The 20,815-nt window shown below is 45.3% G+C and overlaps 1 protein-coding gene across 1 annotated transcript in view; it reads left to right on the top strand.

Moving 5' to 3' along the window:
- The first annotated feature begins 15,383 nt into the window (after positions 1-15,383).
- The window catches only part of RHOJ (ras homolog family member J), a 56,690-nt gene continuing 51,258 nt past the window's right edge, over positions 15,384-20,815 (top strand). The window contains exon 1 of the mRNA XM_050896894.1: positions 15,384-15,561. Within this exon, the coding sequence (XP_050752851.1) occupies positions 15,384-15,561 (178 nt within the window). The remainder of the gene's footprint in view (positions 15,562-20,815) is intronic.

Here is a 20,815-nt window from a genome sequence, read left to right as displayed (position 1 = left end):
CAGGCACTTTTATGAATTGCATCCCACTAGTTGGCATGAATCTGGGCCTATGTGTCTACATGCTGCCATTGCAGAGTACCATGGACCCTAGCAATGTTAGCTCTAGACAGCAATACAGGCAACATCAGGCTTCAAAATTTTCCAATGAAGACAGATCCACAAGCAGTGAGTTGATGAAGGTGCTCTGCACTGCAGTGGCTAGCCCCTACTCACGCCCAGCTGGCTAGTTTAAAGCTAGATTGGATCTGTCTTTACCACTCTGCGTCACGGACATGGCTGCAGCATAAGCATGTCCTCAGAAAGCCGAACTCCTGGTATTTACTTTAGAGACAGAACCAGAAGTTCTCCTTCTCACTTGCAATCTTAGCTGAGAACTACAACAGCACCCACAAACAACTGTGGTTGCTATAAAAATTATATCAGCCTCTTAGTCACCTTTCAGTAACAAATACCTTGAAAGCACTTGGCTTCAGTTACTGTAAGTTTCTCACTTCATGCCTGGTAGTAAACAACATCATCCTTCAAACAAGACGTGAAGGTTGCCATGGAGCTCCCAAATCTTTTTGGTTCAGGAGAAGTTAATGTTTCAACTATAACATTTTGATGCGGATATTCTGTGTGGTCTTTTTCCTCCACATTCCCTGACAGAGGGATCATTACCTATGACCAAATAAGAGATGTACTTGGCAGCTACCGCACTCATCTGCCAAGTTCAGTGTAATGTACTTCCAAGAGGAACATCTGGCTCTGTAAATTTGTTCCTTGGCAATGCAGCTGTTGTCTACATGGCTGGCTACCCCTCCCTGCTGGCAGCTGTGAAACTGCATCGGGGTATGCTTTGGACACAGATCGCTGCTTCATGATGTCTGAATGTTCTTTGTCCTTTCCTTCATCCCAAACTTGCCTACACCTAGGAATGATTTTGCTTTGCAAATGAGTGCAAGGTGCAGTCCCTCAAATTACACCTCACTGCAAATGGAAGCAACCAGGGAAGAATAGCAGCATGGGCCTATTTACCTACTCACCAGAATTAGCAGCAGGTGTTAGCAAGCTGAAGACCATGGTAAGACCACTTGCAGTTAACAGGCACACATAATCATATATGCTGTCCTCATAGGGTGCGAGAGAGAAGGGATCTCCTCTCTCAACCGCAAGCCATTTTATGGAAGCTTCACTGAGATCTTAAGTGGATCTGAGACAGAAAGAAATGAGTTTTCAAGAGAATTTAAATGGAAGATTTATCTGTTCAACAATAGTAAAAATATAGGATGTACAGATTTGGGGCCACCACCATTAAATCTGCATAGGGGGGAATGCAGCATTAACAGCTACAGTGCTTCTTAGACACATACTGACCACTGATGTGGTGTGTCACGTAACTGTCCAGTGCATCCAAAGCTTTTCAGAAACCATCAAGGTTTTACTCGAGACTCGGAGGATAAACATCACGGAGCAATGCCCTGAGGCTAAAAGAATTAGAGGTTTTAATTTATGCTGGAGGAGGAATTCCTAGGCAGAAGAACCAAGGTATGAGCCAAGAACAGGTGAAAATGTGGGTAGTACGATGGATACCTTAAAGCCACCTTCAGCAGGTGGGTAGGAGAAATGAGCCTTGCAAAGGATGCGTGAAACAAACTGGTTAATGTTATACAATATCCGCTGTTGGATGGAGCCTCGTACTCTACAATGCTGTACGAGTATTTAGCTGTGTAGCTATCTAGTGACTACTAGATAGCACTGAATGATGCTTTCGTGTTGAATAACGCCCCCTTCCATGCCGAAGGGGAAACAGATGAGGGAGGTGTTTGCAAACTGGGCAACAACAGGAGAAAAGACAGAAGAGGCTGTAAATTGCTGAAGAGTGAAAAATCAATATGGGGAGGATGGAGTCGTTGATTATGGCAACCAGATCATGACTGGAATTTGGGGTAAAGTCAAGAGACTCCCTGTGAATGAAGAAGTATCTTCCGACAGAGCATTTCAAGTTTGTCAAGGAAAGGATGAAAGGATACCCCCCTGTCCAGATAGAGCATACGCTGGGTGAGCACTGCCCTCAAATTGCATTAGGGTAAAGGACCCTGAGACAAAACACCACATGAAACCAGAAGTATAATATACATATATATAACAATACTCAAACTTGCACGTACTGTGGCCGTCATCACAGTGTCTGGCAAAAAAAAAAGACAATTTGAGGTGTCCAAACGTTGTTATCAATGTGCTCACACCAGAAGTGGGCAGAGCAGGAGCAAAGGGATCACAAGAGCACTGAGAACAGTTTTTCGTGGAAACAATGGAAAAGCTCCCTTCAGAAGACGAAAAAACTCTCCATCAGCTAAGGAATGAAACAACCCTTCTTTTTGAGTTATTTTACAGGTGACAAGGCAGTGTCCCCTCAGGAACAGTGACATTAGGGGTGTTAAAAGTCTCCTACCTGCCTGCTCCCCAGAGAGTAGGAGTTTTGATAGACCACAATAACAGAGCTCAGTAGCTCAAGGTGACACAAATCCTGCTTTTAAATTGTAATGTTTCCACTTCAATTCTCCATGTTTTTTCCATCAAACAGTTGGAGCGTTCCCCAGAATTCAAACCGCAGTTGGCCTCTGACGCTCGGTATAACCTTTTGAGCAGATAAACCCACCATTTTCTGTCAGGTACAGCTGAATGTTTGTTACAGCTCCCTGGTGAGTTTCTATGAAAACTAGTGTCAAATTAATAAAAGCCTTAGCAAAAAATGTCAAAAGGTCAGACACTGCTCCATGTTTGGGGCTGCTAATTACAGAGCGGCAGGAGAGACTGGGATATCACCTGCTGGCACTCTGCTCAACGGTACTCTTAAACCAGAAAATGCCTTCGCGGCTGGACGCAGAGGTCAGCTGTGTGAAGAGAGAGAGAAGGCGAAGCAAATAGCTTGTTAGGGTTTGAAAGCCCAAGTTTTCCCCCTGCATCATAAAAACAAAGCTGTATGTATCCACAGTGGGAAACAACAGCTGTGAGCAGCTGCCTATTGCGAGAGGTAACCTCATGGTTATGTGAAGTTGCTTGCCTGATCAGATCCATCCTGCTCAGATGTAAATGTAGTTTCTATGCTCTGGAAGGCAGGAGAAGAGGTGGGATGAGGTTGTGCACCTGAGAAGATCTCATAGTTATGTTGTCATATCCTCTTGGGTTTCAAGCCCTTGTTGAATCCACTCTTCTCAAAACCCAAACTTTCCCAACCTGTTGGTTCCCAAACTGATTTGTGTCGGCTGGGAGCCAAGGGACTTGCCAGCCAAGGAAATTCAGTCACAGGGAAGTGTCCAGACTTGGACTTTGCCCCTTGGGGCAGAACGGCTGCAGCTGGCATAAGCCGTGTGTTGCAGCAACTTCAAAGGCAAATTCAAGCCCAGCCAACAGGGATGGTCTCAACAGTGACAGGCAACAACAGGAGGATGAAAGAGCTGAACTAAGGAAAGGCCCCTGTGTCATCTGATTTTCATTGCTTATGTCGATACAGTCTTTGATACAGCTGCGTCGGGAGAGGGAACATACTTTTCCAAGTGACATTTCCGAGCAAACACCTCTGCTATTATGGAGGGACTTAGAGGAGTCCCAGCCTGAGCCCATGGGTTGTCTGCCCTGCAGCTAAGTGGCACCCGAAGGACAGTTTTAGCACCTTACGCTCAGTCCTCCACAAATACTGCAGAGTGACAGATCCCACAGCAGGAAAACCCTATAAACAGCTAGTCTGGCCCTGGTCTTGCATTCGGAGCAACCTGCTGTAGGCACAGCACATGACTCGAAGGCATTTAACTTAGCAGGAGATAACCACTGATTTATGAGTCAAGGGCGTGGGGTGCTATTTCTAGCAACACCACTACCTCACACGTCAGCTGGACAACCCTTTCCCTCCTGGTTCCCCTACTGTCATTTGCAGCTTTAGACTGCAAATGCCATGAGGCTGGGGCTGCTGAGTTTCCCTGTACCTTTGTACAATGCTTAATGTAACAGGAGCATGTTTCCACTGCAGTCTTCAAAGCACTGCTGAATGCAAATCCTACATGCCAGCACAGAGCAATTGGAGCAGGGGCCACAATGACAGGAGGGCAATTAAATTAAGATATTAAGCAAACATTGAACGAGAACACAAACCAGGCCTTTTACTGAGATAAAAAGCACTAGTTAACTTTTTCCTTGTTTCCACAAGCACGCACTCACCCCAGTTCCATCAAAAGCGAGGCAGGCAGTGACATGGTTGAGTGCTGAAAGGCTGTTGCTCTGCTATTCATGGCATGACAAGTTGCAAAAAGATCTGTCACATGAACCCACTCTCGTATGATTTCCCAATGGACTGTTTTCCAATCCCCCTTACCTCAGTGCAAATTTGGAAAAGGACAGATAACTGAACCTGGTCAAAAAAGTTGGGAAATCTCATGGGGACAGATTTTCTGAGGCGTTTGGCAGCTCCTTCTCTGGGAAAACCTATAAAGTAAGTTTCCTCTTTTTTTTTTTCCCTTCTTGTTTTTTTTCTTTCTTTTTCTTTCTTTTTTTTTTTTTTTTCACCAATAATCAAAATATGGCCCAAGATGGTCTAGATGAAATTGAAAGAGATATTGAAATGTGTGGTGGCAATCTGAGCTGTACTTCCAATCTAGTAAAAAAATTAACAGTGCTCAAGACACCTAAGAAAGAGGAGAAATGTATATAAGCACCATGCCATTATTCAGAAGTTTAGTGAATGACTTTAACAGGGGATTATTATTTATGTTATTTATCCAGTAACTAACACAGCAAAATTGGTCTCAATGGCCATTTTGAAAGTGGATAAAGCTCTGAAGATGATCTACAGGAAGGATTAAAAATCACTGGAGCATTTCAAACAGTGTAATGGTAGCAGGCTGAAATGAAGCATCTTATTCCTGATGTTCATTTGCCACCAAAGGAGAGGGCTCTCACCCATGACAGAGGGAAAGACGTAACATCTTCCAGGACTCCAGCGCTTTCCCTTCTCAGATAGGGCTGAGACATGGCTGACAGACCTGCAGAGAGGACAGGAAGGATTGAAATGCTTTTGGAAGCATCAGGTTTCTTTGCTATTGTGTACCTAAACCACACCATGGGGCTCTCAGCTCAGCTGATGATGGTGACAAAGGCTGGTGGGCTCAGGACTAAATGCGTGAGCCTGGCTGTGCTTCACCGTCGTCACAAGCTCTGTGGCCAAGGCGTTAAAGATGAATTGCTCTGGAGGGTATGATTACAGAGTGGTTCCTGCAGCAGTGTGCTCTCAGGCTGCATGGATGCCTGAGTGGAAAAAGAAGTCAGTCTGTGACAAAAGGAAGGCTTCACAGCTGGGTCCCCTGACAAAAACCACTGCAACATATGGTCACAGGGCTCAGATGAGCACAGCGGGCCCAGGGCTTTGGGAAAAGCTTTTCCAAGAAAAAGTCCTACTGGGTGATGCCTACTGAGATCAGGCTGTGTCTCCAGATAGCCTGCATTAGTTACAGCACGTAAATTGGGGCTGTTCTGCTCCTGTCACTGATGAGCAAAGTCCATCAAAGAAGTCTGAAGCTTAAATTACAGATGCTTATCAGCTGCTTGCTGTTTTCAAGTTAGTTCCTCTAATGTTTTGCTTCATATGTTAAACAAACCCACTTGTTTTGAGATGTCTGTTCATCTCCATACTGTACTGATCCCCTCTGGAGAGAGGACACAGAGGCCTCTGCCCAAAAGCGACTTCCACAGGCGAGGAGGAGAAGTTACATGCTTCTCTGCATATCGGAAAATGTACAGTTCGTCCCAATGCAAGCCAAATAATCAGGTCTGATGCCTGCAAGGTGCAAATCAGAGAGATAAGAAAGAGAATGGATCCCCCTGATCGCCTCCCAGACATTTGCTGTAACAAACAGCAACCTGTATCTATTACCAAATATGTCCTGAAGACAGCAAAGAAATTGTGTTGGAGTCAAGCTCAGTTGATAATAGTTCACTGGAAACTGATCCCCATGTTATCCGCTGTAGTTGTAGTCTACATCATATTTGTTTTGACAGAAACAATGATATTCATGAGATCCTAATGATAGAAAAGTCATGATTTCCTTTCTGACTAGAGGGTTCTGTACAAATTCTTGAAATATGCTGCAGTGCTGGTCCTCAGAGGTACTTGTGGGAAGAGGCATACAAAATACATATGCATGGCACTTCATTGTACATTGGGACAGAGGAAGAGGTCAAGCTGCATGGTGCATCTGGCCACAGAATCACAGAGTAGCTGAGGTTGGCAGAGACCTCTGGAGGTCGTCTGGTCCAACCCACCCTGCTCAAGCAGGGCCTCCTAGAGCCGGGTGTCCAGGACTATGTCCGGACAACTTTTGAATACCTCGAAGGATGGAGACTCCACAACCTCTCTGATGCATTACAGGATCTTTGACTCCAATGAAGTCGAACAAAATTGAAAATTCTTAGGACTCAGCTTTGCTGCTAAATCTCTTGAGATTTCTTCATTACAAAATACACTTTCATGAAGACAGCATGGTCTTTCTTGAAGTGCATGATCTCAAGTACTAAGGAAAACAACCCACAGGGAGTCCTGCCATTTAACGGCAGACACTGGAAGCAAACCCAGGCAGCTCTGAGATGGTGGCAAATGTGCAGCCAGGCTCATTTTACATAAATGTGCCACTGTGGGAGAAGGGGGAGCAGGGAAATGGAGCCCTGACCCTTAAAATGTCATGGGGCTGCATCACTTGATTGCAGCGCAGAGCAGAGCACCATACTGCAGTATTTAACAGTCACAGTTCCCCTATGCATACACTATGCATAAATTTCACAAATGGCCACCGCTAAATGAGCGGAGCTTCCTACTGAGAGATGTCAGTGCCCTCTCAGAGGAGGAATGAGCCAGACAGCGATGAGAAAGAGGAGGCACAGATGGGTGAAAGAGTTTCTGGGTCAGCCTGAGAGCGCCAGAATGCTTACCGTGGCATGTCTGCAAAGGTGTGACTGCAGCTTATGCCACACACAAACCAAATATGCTAGCACAGGTACATTAACAGCTGTGTTACCTGCAGCAAAAGCTCTACTGAGCACTGCAAAGGCTGCATAGACCTCTTGGAAAGCACCGAGGTATACGCTTCAGAGAGTGCAGGAACACATTTCCATGGCACAAGCTCAGAGAGCCCAGGCTGTGGCCCTGGAGCTAGGTGCAATTTGTAAGCCCTTCACAGGGAGCTGAGGAGGGATGCAGGGCTGCGCTAGTGCGGTTGGGTCAGTAACATCAGCCCCCGCAGTGGAGAGACACTGAGGCACCAGGACTTGCTGAAGGTGATGGCATCTGGTTGTCCCCTCTGCACGAAGCTCTGGAGAATCACTGCAGCCACTCCCTGGAGCTCTCATCTACCCCTTTCCCACAGCCCAAGGTACTCGATATGTGTCTGATGGCTTTTGGCCACAAGAAAATCTTGGCATGCAGTTCATTAGGGCAGAAAGATTACCAGCCACTGAGCTGAGTTATCAGCCCATCCACGCACACGTTCTGACGCCTCTTCCCCCCAGGTGGTGAGCTGACAAGAAGTCCCTTGCATTTGCTATGGCTGCAAAAATTAACTGCAAGTAGCCAGCAGACACTGCAAATTAAGGCTTTGACTATTATTCCACCTCTCCCTCCCCCTTCCATTGCATGTTCAGGTACTTGTAGGTCCTAAGGCATTGCCCTAATGCTCTAACCTTAGGCCTCATGCAATTTTGGGCATACATTGCAGCAGCCTAGGTAGGGTGCCCACATTCCTCACTTGTTTTACCACCACACCCAGACACCTTTAAAGCAAGACGATGATTTGATGATGCAAATAAAACCTCCAATTGCTACAAAAGGAGCAAAGTAACCTGCTGCTGCCAGCACTCCTCCCATAACTCTGTCACTGGTGGAAAGCCAAGCTGTCCCCATAGCGAGCTGGGGGAGTTCAGCTGGCAGAAAACCAACACGAAGGGAAATAAAAAAGAGTAGAAGAGTTTCCTACACATTTTCTCCTTTAACAAGCTCACTATGAGGTTAGACCAAACATTTTCTTCGTGACAGTCAGCAAGTAAGTTGGTTTAGCTTTCTCATGGACCCACCACACCCTTCAAACAATACAGGAGCTGGTCCCTGCCCTGAAGGTTAGCAGAATAAATAGACTGAAAAAAGGAAGCATTCCTCATTCCTGTTTTACACATGAGATAAGGGCATCGCTTAAATGATCTACTCCACTTGTGCAAGTCTGAGCAGCAGGTTTGGAAACGGTGCTCCCAGGTCTCATCGCAGTGCCTTTGCCACAAGGCTTTGCTGAGAATAGGCTCAGCAAGGAGACACAGCAGAAAAACCATGACATCCCTTTGCTTTCCACCTTGGTCCTCCTCCCGTCTGCCTGCTCCTGGAATGTGGAGGCAGCACCAGCCTTCTGCCTATTTTTGAGCGGAGGCAGAAAGATCACACGAAGCACAAAAGCACATTCCCTCCCTGGAAGGAGCCCGCTCCCTTCTTTCCAAGAGAGTAAAAACTCTGCGTGAATGTTTTATGAATCAGCCGTGTGTTCATTTCAACGATAAAGCCAGCTTGGCAATTTGGCCTGAAAAGGGGGAAGCTGAAAATCTACAGATTCCAACTGGCGTGTTTTTAGACATGAACTTCCCCCCCCCCCATTGGAGACATTACATTCGGTCACATCTAACTTGGGAAAGTTTCTGTGCTTTGAAAGAAATTGCAGATTATGTCCCAAGCATTACTCAGAGGTGAACAAAATACATTTGTCCCTTTAATGACTTCACTGAGTGCATGCACGCACAGTGCTAATTGGTCACAATTTTGGTACCCTCAGTGCAGCTTGATTTCCTGATTGCAGCCCTTTTACATTCCCAGCAGTCCACCATCTGCTGAGGCAAATGCCATTTCAAGATGCAGAAGAGGCATAGATGAGGTTCCCCCTTGTTTAACCTCCTGCTGTATTGCTCAACCTAAAATAAATGTAATTTAGAAAAAAAAACCTCTATGGAAAACATCATAGGTAGGGAGGAAGAAATTGCCTAAAGTGATATTTTTCCTGCTATGCTAATCCCAGGCTGAACGCTTACCTAAGTCCACTTCTCTCCACTGTCATAGGGAGAGAGGTAAACAGCTTTTGTCAGATATCAGCTCTACTCTTGAGAGAGGGAAAGGGGAGAGGAGAGGAGAGGAGAGGAGAGGAGAGGAGAGGAGAGGAGAGGAGAGGAGAGGAGAGGAGAGGAGAGGAGGCGAGGCGAGGCGAGGCGAGGCGAGGCGAGGCGAGGCGAGGCAAGGAGAAAAAAAATTATGAGACAGCTATGCAAGAACAAAACCAGAAAGGAGACAAGGGAGAGGCAACAGCCAGCAATTTGCTGGAAGGAAATGAGAGAACCCTAATGCAAACGAAGGGATGCACCAGACTATGTGCCAGACACACATATTCCACCATCCAGAGGCAACTTTCACACTTCCAAGGAAAACTCATCCTCAAAGTCCAAATACAAATACCTATGAACAGAACAGCTGGAAATACAGACCCTGGACAAGTACCACCAGCTGTATGGATGGGTAACACAGCACTATCTACAGTCAGTGATGCAGAATGAACTGTAAGGTAACAAGCTGAGCGCCATCTCTCCTAGTTTAAAACAGCCCTCCCCATTCATGAACACACAAATACACCATGTGCAATTCTCATTACATAGCAGCTGCCTCTGGGAAGCAAGAGGGTACTCTGATGGACAGGACATGAATCATCCTTTGCTTGACCTCATCTCCCAAAAGTCATTTGTTTTATAAGCTCATCTTTCCAAAGGGAAACCCAATGACACTAATTATATCCATGGCAGCAGCATGAAACAGGGAACCCCCTGCTGCTGGCATGGACCACCATGGTGGTGGTGATGGTGGCAGTGTGACTGATGGTGTGTGATGGCTGTGGAGAGGCTTGTTCTCACTCAACAAGCCTCAAAGCTGAACCTCAGCACCTGCCCTTCAGCAAGCTACCTCTACAAAGGCTTCACACAGAGCACTTCCACCCCTCCTGTGGTCACTGTTAAACTGTTATTTTTCCTCCTTCATTTGCTGCTTCTGCTTTTCAATATGTCAAATTCACTTGAGGTCTCAATCGCCACTTCAGTGGAGTGGGAGGCTGACGAATGGGGCTGCCAGCAAGGAAGGGGAAGAGAGGATGGAGGCAATAAGGATAAAGTGCCCTCATTTCAGTTATTCTCAGCACAATGTGGAGGGCCATACAGGCAACCCAAGAACAAAGAGGAGCCACCCCAAGGCTGCTCTATCTAGGACTAGGGGTCCTCCCCTGAGAATGTGGTGACTGTGGGGGTGTCTTAAAGTCCCAAATTCTTTTAACTGCAGGAGTCTGGCTCTTACCATAACATAGTCCAGGAAAGGTCCTGAATCTGATGGCCAGGGGAACCTGGTTTTGAACAGCACAGTGATAGTTAAGCTTAATATGATTCGGGTATGCTCAGTCCAATACCAACACAATCCCTGCCCTAAAAAACTCTGACAATCTAAACAGATTAGACAAAAGATAAGAAAAAATGTGAGAAGATTTGCCTGAAGTCAATTTACAGTTCAGTAGTAGTGCCAGAAACTTCATTCCCACATCAACGCTGGTAGGTGGAAGGAGGGTGGCTGGACATGGCTGTTTCTAGCAGCAAGACGTGGGGAGAAAAGCTTCATGGTGCAGTCACCTTCAAAATCCCCCATCCCATGGAGCTGCCTCTTATGGGTAAGAATGTAGAGACAGATCTGCTCGGTTTAGGCCGAGAGGGGGGTGATGAAGGGGAGAGTTTAGCAGGACAAAACCTAAGGAAAAATAAGGCCCCTATAAAATCAAGGCTGTCAGGTCTGGTGAGGAAAGCAGTTAATGGAGAAAATTCCTCTGACTGTCAAGTTTTAAGCTCATAAGATTGCACAAAGGAAGACCACTGCATTGCAGGAGGCACTGGAGAAACGTGAGAGTGGCAGGGTTGGCCAGGGGAAGAGAGCATCATATTCTTTTTTTCCCTCTGCAAGCCTGCAGAGAAATATAGAATAGAGTTAATTGGCAAGCATATTGCTCATTGCAGAGCTAATTAACAAATTTGCAAGTCCTTCGTCTCCTACAGATCTTCTCACCAAAATTTCTTGCACCAGCCTTGAACTTGCTAATCCCCAAGGAAGCAGCTCTAGGGACTGCCCTGTCAGACCTGTGCTGATGAGATGAAGCTAATGCTTCCATACAGACATGTGGGAGTTGGACATACTCTGCAGTCCCAGAAATAGATCTGCTGCCAGTTAATTTGTTAATTAACAAAAGGTCAGAGGCACTTCATGTAGAGCAGAGCTCTTTGCTTGAGAAACTTTGCTAGAAAGCACCTCAGGTGACATCTTCACAGTGCTAATAGCACCTGCCCGTATCTATTATCTATTTTAGCCTTCCTTCTTGCCATGGTGGTCTTGGCTAGAAGCTTGTAAAATGAGTAGGAAACAAACTGGGTTGGATACCCAAGAACTACACACATTTAAACAAGCTTTCCAAGCATTCAGACAAGTTGGGTTCACTTTTTTACTTCGGCCACGTCTTTCCAAACTTTGTGGCTTGGAACCAGCCTGCTCTTATTGGATTTGTGAGATGGGAACGACTGAGATCTTGTGAGCAAACCTGACCATTTCTAACCTGAGTAGTGAAAGAGCAAAAAAACCCTGGGTCCAGATTAAATCACCAGACCTTCTGAGCTTTGCTAATCATTACCAATAACCCTGTGACTTCCATGCTGGGGCTCATAGGCAGCTCTGTTGTGCAGAAGTAGTCTTAGGGGAGCTGAAACTTGCACAGCAACTGCAGAAGGGTCAGCTTAACTTAAAGCATTGCCACTTGCAATTTGCAGGTTAAGAAATCTTTTGTAAAACGTAACAGGATTGCCTCAAACTTTGCTAGACTGCTAGACGACAGGACTGGCTGTTAATTCACACAGCAGATTCAGGGCCAACTTTGCAAGTAAAAGATACAACTCCAGAGTAGAAGAGGAGTTAATGTTGTCTCAGTCTCCTGAGAGAAAAGTGTAAAACTGTGATTATATTTTGTTGCAATTAAACCAAAACCATAGTTTTGGTCCAGCTGATCTGAATGATGCCAAACCAAGTTGAAGTAATGAGATTAAAGAAAACATATGTTTTTAGTCGAGATCCAGGTCTTATTTTATAACTTTATCATAACTCCTCTAAAGCTGTATGTATCATCTATATAGGTAAAGCAAAAATGTGGCACTGAATTTGAGTTGTACAGGCAAGATGTCAGTCTTCCTCACCTTCAAGATAAACTCATCCTGTTGGCCTCTTCCAGGCAAGCTGTTAGGTAGGCTCTAACACTGTGGCTGCACTTCCATTATGCATGCTAAGGGATGTAGGTTCTTTTATTGATGCATCTTAACGAAAACTGGTTCCCCACAAAGCTTCCCATACATCAGAGCTTAGAATTGGAAGGCTTTGCAAAGACCCTCCAGTTCAGCCCCTTGATATTTTGAGTGTCACAAAAGCTATCCCCTTTAAGCAATTTTGAAAGACCCTTTAAAGAAAGGTGGAGAGGAGAATAAAGTGTCTTAAAGCCTCCAGAGAAACTGCAAGGGAATTTCATTGTTTAACCTCTTGCAAAAAAAAAGAAGTGGACGCAGTGCTGCTGAGCCTGGCCAGCTTTATGATCAAAGCGACACAGCCCTGCTGAGCATGGAGGAATGAGCCATGGGGATTTTGTTGTAGGCCTAAATCTGGCCTAAGTAGCATTAAAGCTTGCCTTAACTACAGTATGTCTGTAAAAACTTGCAGATAGATTATGCCTGTGTAAAATGGGAGGCAAGATAGCTGTTGCTTTTGTCTGATAGAGGCAATGGGGAACTGAACCATGAATTGTTGGAATTTTTTGCTTCCTCAGGCTCTGCAGTTACCTTGCAACAGCATGCACTTTGTCACATAGTTGGCAAACTTAACCAACAAAGTCACTAGGCTGGTAAGCACAGGCATAGAGGGTATCAGTGTGCTGGTACTTACTCAGCTACGTAATAGCTAAACAGAGGCACAGGCTTGGAGTTTGACCTCAATTGCAACTAGAAAGAAGCTTAAAGAATAAATCCCTGTAACATTTGATGCCCCTCAGGATGACCCAGCTGTGCTGCTGATAGTGGAAATGATCAGCAGAGTAAATGCTTGGAGAATGGGGGTTTAGGTGCCCAGAGCTCACAAGTTCTCTTGGATAAACCTCAGCCTTGGGCTGCAGTTTTGAAGCTAAGAGGATGCCACCTGAACTCCTAATTGTGGGAAACCCTTTAGTGATGCCCTGTGACAGCGGGTGTGATGCTGGGCCTAACACTGCCTACTAAGATCCCTGTTGTCAACAGGGAGGAAGATATGAAGAAGATGAAGAACATGGGGCATAGTGCACAAATTACTGAATGACCAAGACTACTGATAAGAGACGGCAAACAGAGCTCCCTGGGGCTCTCCAGGTAAACAGACAAACCTTGTTCAACCTTGTTCACATGTTTTATCCATCTACCACCTCTTGGGGAAGGTGTTCAGAGCTGGTCCAGCATACAGTTAGATCACTGAAGAGCTCTGACAGACATGGGGCTTAGCCCATCCAGGGGAGACTGCAGGTGGGTTTGCTGAGCCCCTTCACTGCAAAAATTGAAGGAAACACAGTTTGGGGCTAAGGAGGTTCATTATTAAGGTTGTGTTTGTCTTTACTCATGCAGTTTGGGGCTAAGACAGTTCGTTTTTAAGGTTGTGTTGGTCTTCACACTTCCAGGTGTGCTTTGCTCCAAGCCTGTGAATGCTTTTGGGCATGTCTTTCTACTTAGGCATGGGCAAGGTGGGGGAGGCATTTAGCACCGGTGTGCTTCCCCATGGAGTCCCAGCGGGGGGTTGTTTTCCCCTTTCAAAGCCTTCAAGTCTCATGGAAGGGAGATGCAGCCAGCAGGAAGGATGTGCTGGGCTGCTGTACTGGGGTTTATGTTAATGTCTGGCTCGTTTCTGTTGGAAATTGCAAAATCTTTCCTGTGGAAGGAGCAGGGAGTTTGGCCCTTCACGTGCATATAGACTGTTATATATTTAAACGGAGAGAAGACTTAGGAGGCACGTGAAACACCAGAACAAAACAAATGAGGGGGCAGGAATCATACAGTTCAAAGCTGGTTTTCCACAGACTGCTATGTGGTGTTTTGTTTGGGTTTTTTTTAATTTTTTAATTCCTGTAACTCCTAATTCCACTTTTTTCTCTCTGTCTGTGTTTACATATTTACACTAGGAGGGGAAAAATCCCTCTTTTTCTTTTTTTGATGAGGGAAAATGCAAGAGAAACTTTCTGAGTGCCTGAATTGAAAAAATCAATTATTTATTCTTTCTAACAAAGTTCTTTAAAGAGCTATAGACACAGAAAGTTGACATTAAACTCTACCTACCCACTACAGCTCCTGTCTGCCTTTCCACCTCCCCCCTTTCCCCTCCCAAATGGAAGAAAATACCTATCCTGAGATCAGAGGAGATCACGCCTGGGAACAACAGACAACCCTGAGACACGGGCACAGCTCGCAGCCTCCCCGTACCCCTCCTTGCCGTGTAGGTCCAACACCCGCGTCTTTCACAGCCTCTCCGAAATCCTCCTCGCCGATCTCGGTGCCGGCAGCCCGGAGAGCAGCTTGAGCGCGGGATGGAGCAGGAAGCCTAAAAACTTCGTTCTGCAGAGAGACCTCTAGTGTTTTTCTTTCTCCATGTCCTGGCAGAGTTCCTCCAAAGTACAAATACACACAGAGCTCCCATTGTTTGCAGCCCTTCACAAGCCCACTGATCCTAATATGGAATTCAGCAGGAAACCCATGATTTCCTGACACACAGCAAGCTGGAGAAAGAAAGGAAAAACTCCATTAAAAACCTCCAGGCTCTCCTCCATGTTAGAAATGAAATGGAAAATGGAGTGGATTTAACAGGAATCCCTGATTCCTGCGGCCAAGCTGGAGGAAGGGAGACGCAAATCAAAGCCGCAGGCTGCTGCTATTTTTCAAGTCGCAATAAATACTGAGAACTCCGGGGCAGGATGAGGATTTCCTGACTCGGACGAACGAGAAAGGACAGATCGCTTTTTTATGATATTCCTCTCTGTATATTTAATTTATTCACCTCGATGATTCTCTTGACTGATCTGGTAATTGTTAGAAGCGGCTGTGACAGCCTGGAAACATTAGTATGATTTCCTGAGTTTGAGATTTGCTGCCCCCCCCCCCCCCCCAAACTCAGGAAAAGTCAATACAATCGCACTTCATTTTTCCTTCATGTGCACTTGGAAGTCCTGGGAGCAGCAAGAGCAGCGGCAGCGGCAGCAGCAGCAAGAATGAACTGCAAGGAAGAAGATGACAACTGCACTGACGGGAGCAGTAATAACACGAAGAAGATGTTAAAATGCGTGGTGGTTGGGGATGGTGCAGTTGGGAAAACCTGTTTGCTGATGAGTTACGCCAATGATGCTTTCCCAGAGGAGTATGTCCCCACTGTGTTTGACCACTATGCAGGTAAGAAAGTGCTTTAAAAGAAATTTAATTGAGAGCCGCAGGAGAGCCAGGTGGGAGATAAAGGAAGCTCAAGGAGAGGAGAGGACGATTCAAAGGGGACACATGGGTTACTTCTTGTCCGGGAATGTGATTCGGGCCTGGATGGTAGCCAGGCAGCTTAGATGGCAGCTCATACAATTGGGGCAATGCAGGATTTATTCAGAGAACTTACTTGTTTGCTTCTGATTTTTAGTTTGGTTTTGGCAAATAAGCAGCATTAGGGATGCAATTAAATCCACTGGATTTTTGGAACAACAAATATAATTCAGCCTCCGTCGGTTTGTATTCTCGCTTTGTTTTTGAAATTCTGAAGTTCTGAACTTCACAGGCTGCAGTTATCATGAAGACTATATATATATACATAAAAATATATGCTGTCTGTGATTTTGTGCCTCATGGCAAATGATGCATAAATTACAATATTTATATCCTATTTAAGGAGTAATCTTTGAGAAAACCAGCATAGACTCTTTCAGTGCTGTCAGAATATAACTCTCCTTTCAGGGACATTTGTGACTCCATCTATAAATACATTTTAATACTATAACTTGATGGTAGGGGAAGCAGAAGTGGTGATTGGTTTGAGTACTTTATAGTGAGAGAATTTGTAGTGTAAGAAAAACATACAAACATAATCAAGATCATCAATGATGTTCACTGCATCACTGTGCAAAACAGACCCACAGATTAAGTACAATATTCACAGGCCTCTTTCTGTGGCAAGCAATTAATTTACCCAGCTCTGTCCAAAGTTATCACGCAGATGGTGTGATGATAGGCTAAAACTGTTGCTCAAACTTCTGCTTAAATTTTCCTATCCTATATCTGCTGTTTTTCTTCTCTCACTGCTCCTTTGGCTTACAGTTGTTGTTGTTTATGAGATCCCTGAAAAACAGATTCTAGAAGCACTGCAAAACTCATTGCTTATCTTGCAACAGCAGTTGGAGTTTCCCTCATTCTCTCCCCACCTCCTTAAAAACTGAATTTTCATGGCGTGGCTTATCATAGATTTGGTATTCTGTAATGGGAAAATCTCTGTTTTCATTCTGGCTTTGTGTCAGGTTTAGCAGATGAACTGGCCAAACAAGAAAGCTGTGTAATTGCAGAATCTGATCCATGGAAATGTGAAGACCTTTTCCTCCACAAGAGTGGGCAGCGTCACTTCTAATGCGAGCAACGCTCTCTTTCCTCTGCCCTTCCCACCAGATAGATTAAATGACCATTGTAGAAAAAAAAACTTTACCCAGACAAGATATAAGAATATTGCACGGTGGAAAGAAGTACTTCCAGGAGCCAAAAACCCTAAGGAAGCCTGGCTGCATGAATTTATGTCTTATATTGCAACAGCACCCACTTTCCCATGATAAGCTGAGATCTGCTTGTCCCTTACAGCTTCGCTTCTCAGCACCCACTGCCCTTCACTCTCTCCCATGCCCTGCGAATACCTCTGCATACGGAAAAACCCATACGATAGCTGGTACCAGACCACGTATGCATCGTCCTGCGGGCTGGGTGGTTTTGGTGGGAGTGTGGGGGCACCCATGTGTGCACACATATAGGCGCTGATGCCAGCCAGGCAGGCTGGCACTCGGTGGGGCCACCATTCTGAGTTTCTTTTCCCCACCCAGCCGCAGGTGACTTGCAGGGACTTGCTTTGAATTCATTTCCTCTCTGTCAGAAGTGGTAGAAATTACCAGTGGGCTCAAAAGCTGCTGAGGGAGAGGAGGGCTGAGAGAAGGACGGGAAGATGAAGAGTGTCGCTGCGTAATCCTTATTTCCTTAGGGTGCCAGGTAAAAGCAGTATGCATGCACTTTTAAGTCAAGCTACATTTTCAGGGTTTGAAGATTTAGACCTCTAAAATACCTCCAGCTATTCTTATTTGCCTTCTTAACTATTATAGCACATGAATATAAACTAAGAATGTTTTCAATGAGAAAGTTCAGAAAGATAAGGGAAAAAATAGCTCTGTGTATTAACATGCTATTCTGAGACAAACCCTGTCCAGCGGCAGTGGTCAAAACTAGCATTGATCAAAAATGGAATTTCAGTTTTTTGAGAAATCCCATCATTTATTAAAGCAATTTCACTACAAAACTGCACACAGAATTCAGCAGTGGAAATGACTTCTGGAGCACAGTGCTGGAAAAAATCTCACTCATAAAACATAAAAATATTAGATGGCATAAAGTATAACATAACCTATTTAAAATACTGTGGGTATTGAGAAAGAGCTCACTTGGGGCAACCTTACCCCTGAGCTTACCGCCTTTAGGATATTCTGTTGCAACAGCCCCTTCCACATCTATCTGCGTGGCAGCCCACAGTCAAGAGGAGAGGTGGCACAGCAGTACCATGGGCACAGCGGTACCATGGGCACGGTGATACCACAGGCACCACAGCACACGGGGGGGCTTCACACATGGGGCACATCCTGCAGGGTGGTTGAGGCTCTGGAAAATCGCATCTGAATGTGCCCCAGGGAACTGGTTTGTCTGCCCCTGCCCTTGCCCCTGCCAAAACCAACTGTTTCAACTTTCCCAAACAAGCTGAAACCATTTGATTCAGTTCTTGTGTGCTGGAAATGCTCAAAAGCAATTAATTGTTGCAGATTTTTGCAAAGCTGCACTTTCCATTGAAGGTTTTTCACCCAGGCATTATTACCAGCAGTTGTGAGTCCCAGGGCATTTACCAATTTCCTCCTTTCTAATGGAAAAGGCGGGGGGGAGGTGATCACAGAGCAGTTTCTCACTGCCGCGACTCCAGCGACTTGGGAGAGACAGTGATACTATCCAGCCCAGCATTGGGAAAAGCTCCAGATGCACCACTGCTGTGGCCAAGGCGTTAACCGTTCACGGCCCCACAGCACCAGCTATGTTTACTTGCCCTGCTGCGTTGCATCTTTTTAGTTCCTTCCCTGGGCAGGTTTTCGTGACGCAGGCGAAGCAGGTGAACATACTGACACGGGTGGCCCAGAGGAAGCAACCAGCCTTTCAAAGGGCTGAGCTCCAACAGTATTAGATCTGTACGGTCCTTATTCAGTGCCTTTCATATGAAAGGGCTTGAAACCACTTTATAAAATTTGGGCCCAACCTGCCTCTAAGTAAATCAAAAGGCAGTAGATGGATTTCACCCAGGGAAGGAACAGGCTTCCTGCAGATAACTCACACAGCATTTACAACTCAGATATGGCGATGCCTGGGACGAAAGGCTGTTAGTGTTTCACCATATATGCAGCTGCACTGTACAAAAGTCCAAACCAGTTATTAGCTCCACACTAGTAATATTCTGCCACAGATTTCACCCACAGTCCACAAAAATGAATTTGTTCAGGGCCTGTTGCCAGGGTTGGGATGTGATGGATGTAGAGTAGGGTCAGAGGCAATGCCAGACAGATGGGGAAGGCAAATTTGTTACTTGGATACGAAAATGGTTTCTTTTGTTGGATGCATGGAAGTTTATGAGTCTGGTTATTTGTGAAGGCATTTTGAAGAGCTTTTGCTGGAGGCCAGAGCCCTGAGTAGGTTTCCTTACCTTTGGTGAATTTCCAAGTCCCACAGTGAAAGGGTTTAGCCACAAGGTAGATGGCTATTTCTAGGGCAGGCGAACCAAAGTGCTATCCCAGTGACAAACAGGATATTACTCGCAATAACTGTAACAATAGAGACTGTTTGGATAGTGAGTAGATGCTTTAACATGCTGGTTCCATTCCGTCTTTTGAACATCAAACGCTGATTTTCCGTGAGCAAAGGTCTCTCTGCCAGGGTGACTTGTATTGTGTCTAGCTATGTGAGGTTATAAATGTTTAATTAGGGCTGAGGTTGTACCAACAAAAAAATTCAATTCAACTACTAGCAGAGCTGGTTTAATAGTACCAAAATTAACTGGCTTGCTCTGTGAAATACAGAAGGGAGATGTGTGTTATTTGTTACTTAGGTGGCCACCGAGCATCCCATTTTATATTCATGAATCCTAAAAAACCAGCAATTTTTAGCATGAATTTTATTCACCCTAAAATTTATATTCAGGCTTCCTAGAGAGGTGGTCAATGCCCCAAGCCTGTCAGTGTTTAAGAGGTATTTGGACAATGCCCTTAATAATATGCTTTAACTTTTGGTCAGCCCTGAAGTGCTCAGGCAGTTGGACTAGATGATCACTGTAGGTCTCTTCCAACTGGAACTATCCTATTCTATTCTATTCTATTCTATTCTATTCTATTCTAAAAGTGCATTTTTTTGTAATGTAAAAAAACTCAATGATTGAGGAGCAGTTCCAATGCCATGCAACTAACTTGGCCCACATGCAGACAAAGGTGAATGGACTCATTAGATGGTTGAAGTCTAAGGAGAAGAGGATGGTGAGTCTTAAACTGTCTAATTCAGGCATAGCACATAGATGAATGTCATATAAATATCTTTAGGAGCCAAAGTTGCATCTTTGGTAAACGAGAGAGGTCAATCCCTCCAAAGGAGAACTGCAAAGCATCTGCACTAAAGACATAAAGTAGATGGCGTAAATATGTCCCTCCCTCCCCTCATGTGTCGGCACAAACTGGTGAACATTTATAAATAGTGAATCCATTTGAAAAAAATTAGCAGTGGCATGTGATCAGCTAATGAATAGCATACAGAATAGTTCAGCCATGACTGAAGCTCTGTAAATTAAAAGCAATATAGAAGATGACAGCCATTAATTACTGTTAGGAGATACATTTTTTTGTTCTTTAATGATGATTCAATCTAATCCGTCTGACTTTGCACTGAAGTGGGCTGGAGCACTCACCAGTCTTGCAGAGCGGTGATCCCAACCTTGCTGGCCAGGCAAGCCATGCGGGAAAGGAGAGTATTCTGCTCTGGCATTTTTATTAGCATAGGAGCAGTACTACTGCTCTTGCCCAGAGCAGTCAGCTTGTACCTGTGCCAATCCATAAACTTATTATATCCTGCCCGTATGCCACAGCACTGACTCAAATCCCTGTTCCTCATGTCCTGCCATGAAAGAGAGCAGTTGGAAGTGGGCTGTCACTGATCATAGGGCTGCCCATGGCTGGCCGCTCTCAGTCCTGGGGCAGGCAAGAGCACCCAAGGGAGACTGGGACCACCCTGACACCATCGACAGGCCATGCACGGAGTAGCTTTGCCTTGCAGCCTCTCCCCATGGGAGAGGAACCACCAGCCAAGACATGGCAGAAACCAGATGGGACATCCCAAATTTCTC

This window comes from Gymnogyps californianus, chromosome 5, assembly GCF_018139145.2.
Source record: "Gymnogyps californianus isolate 813 chromosome 5, ASM1813914v2, whole genome shotgun sequence".
Taxonomy (NCBI): domain Eukaryota; kingdom Metazoa; phylum Chordata; class Aves; order Accipitriformes; family Cathartidae; genus Gymnogyps; species Gymnogyps californianus.
Note: the sequence above shows the minus strand (reverse complement) of the source record. Positions and strands in the feature narration are given on the sequence as shown.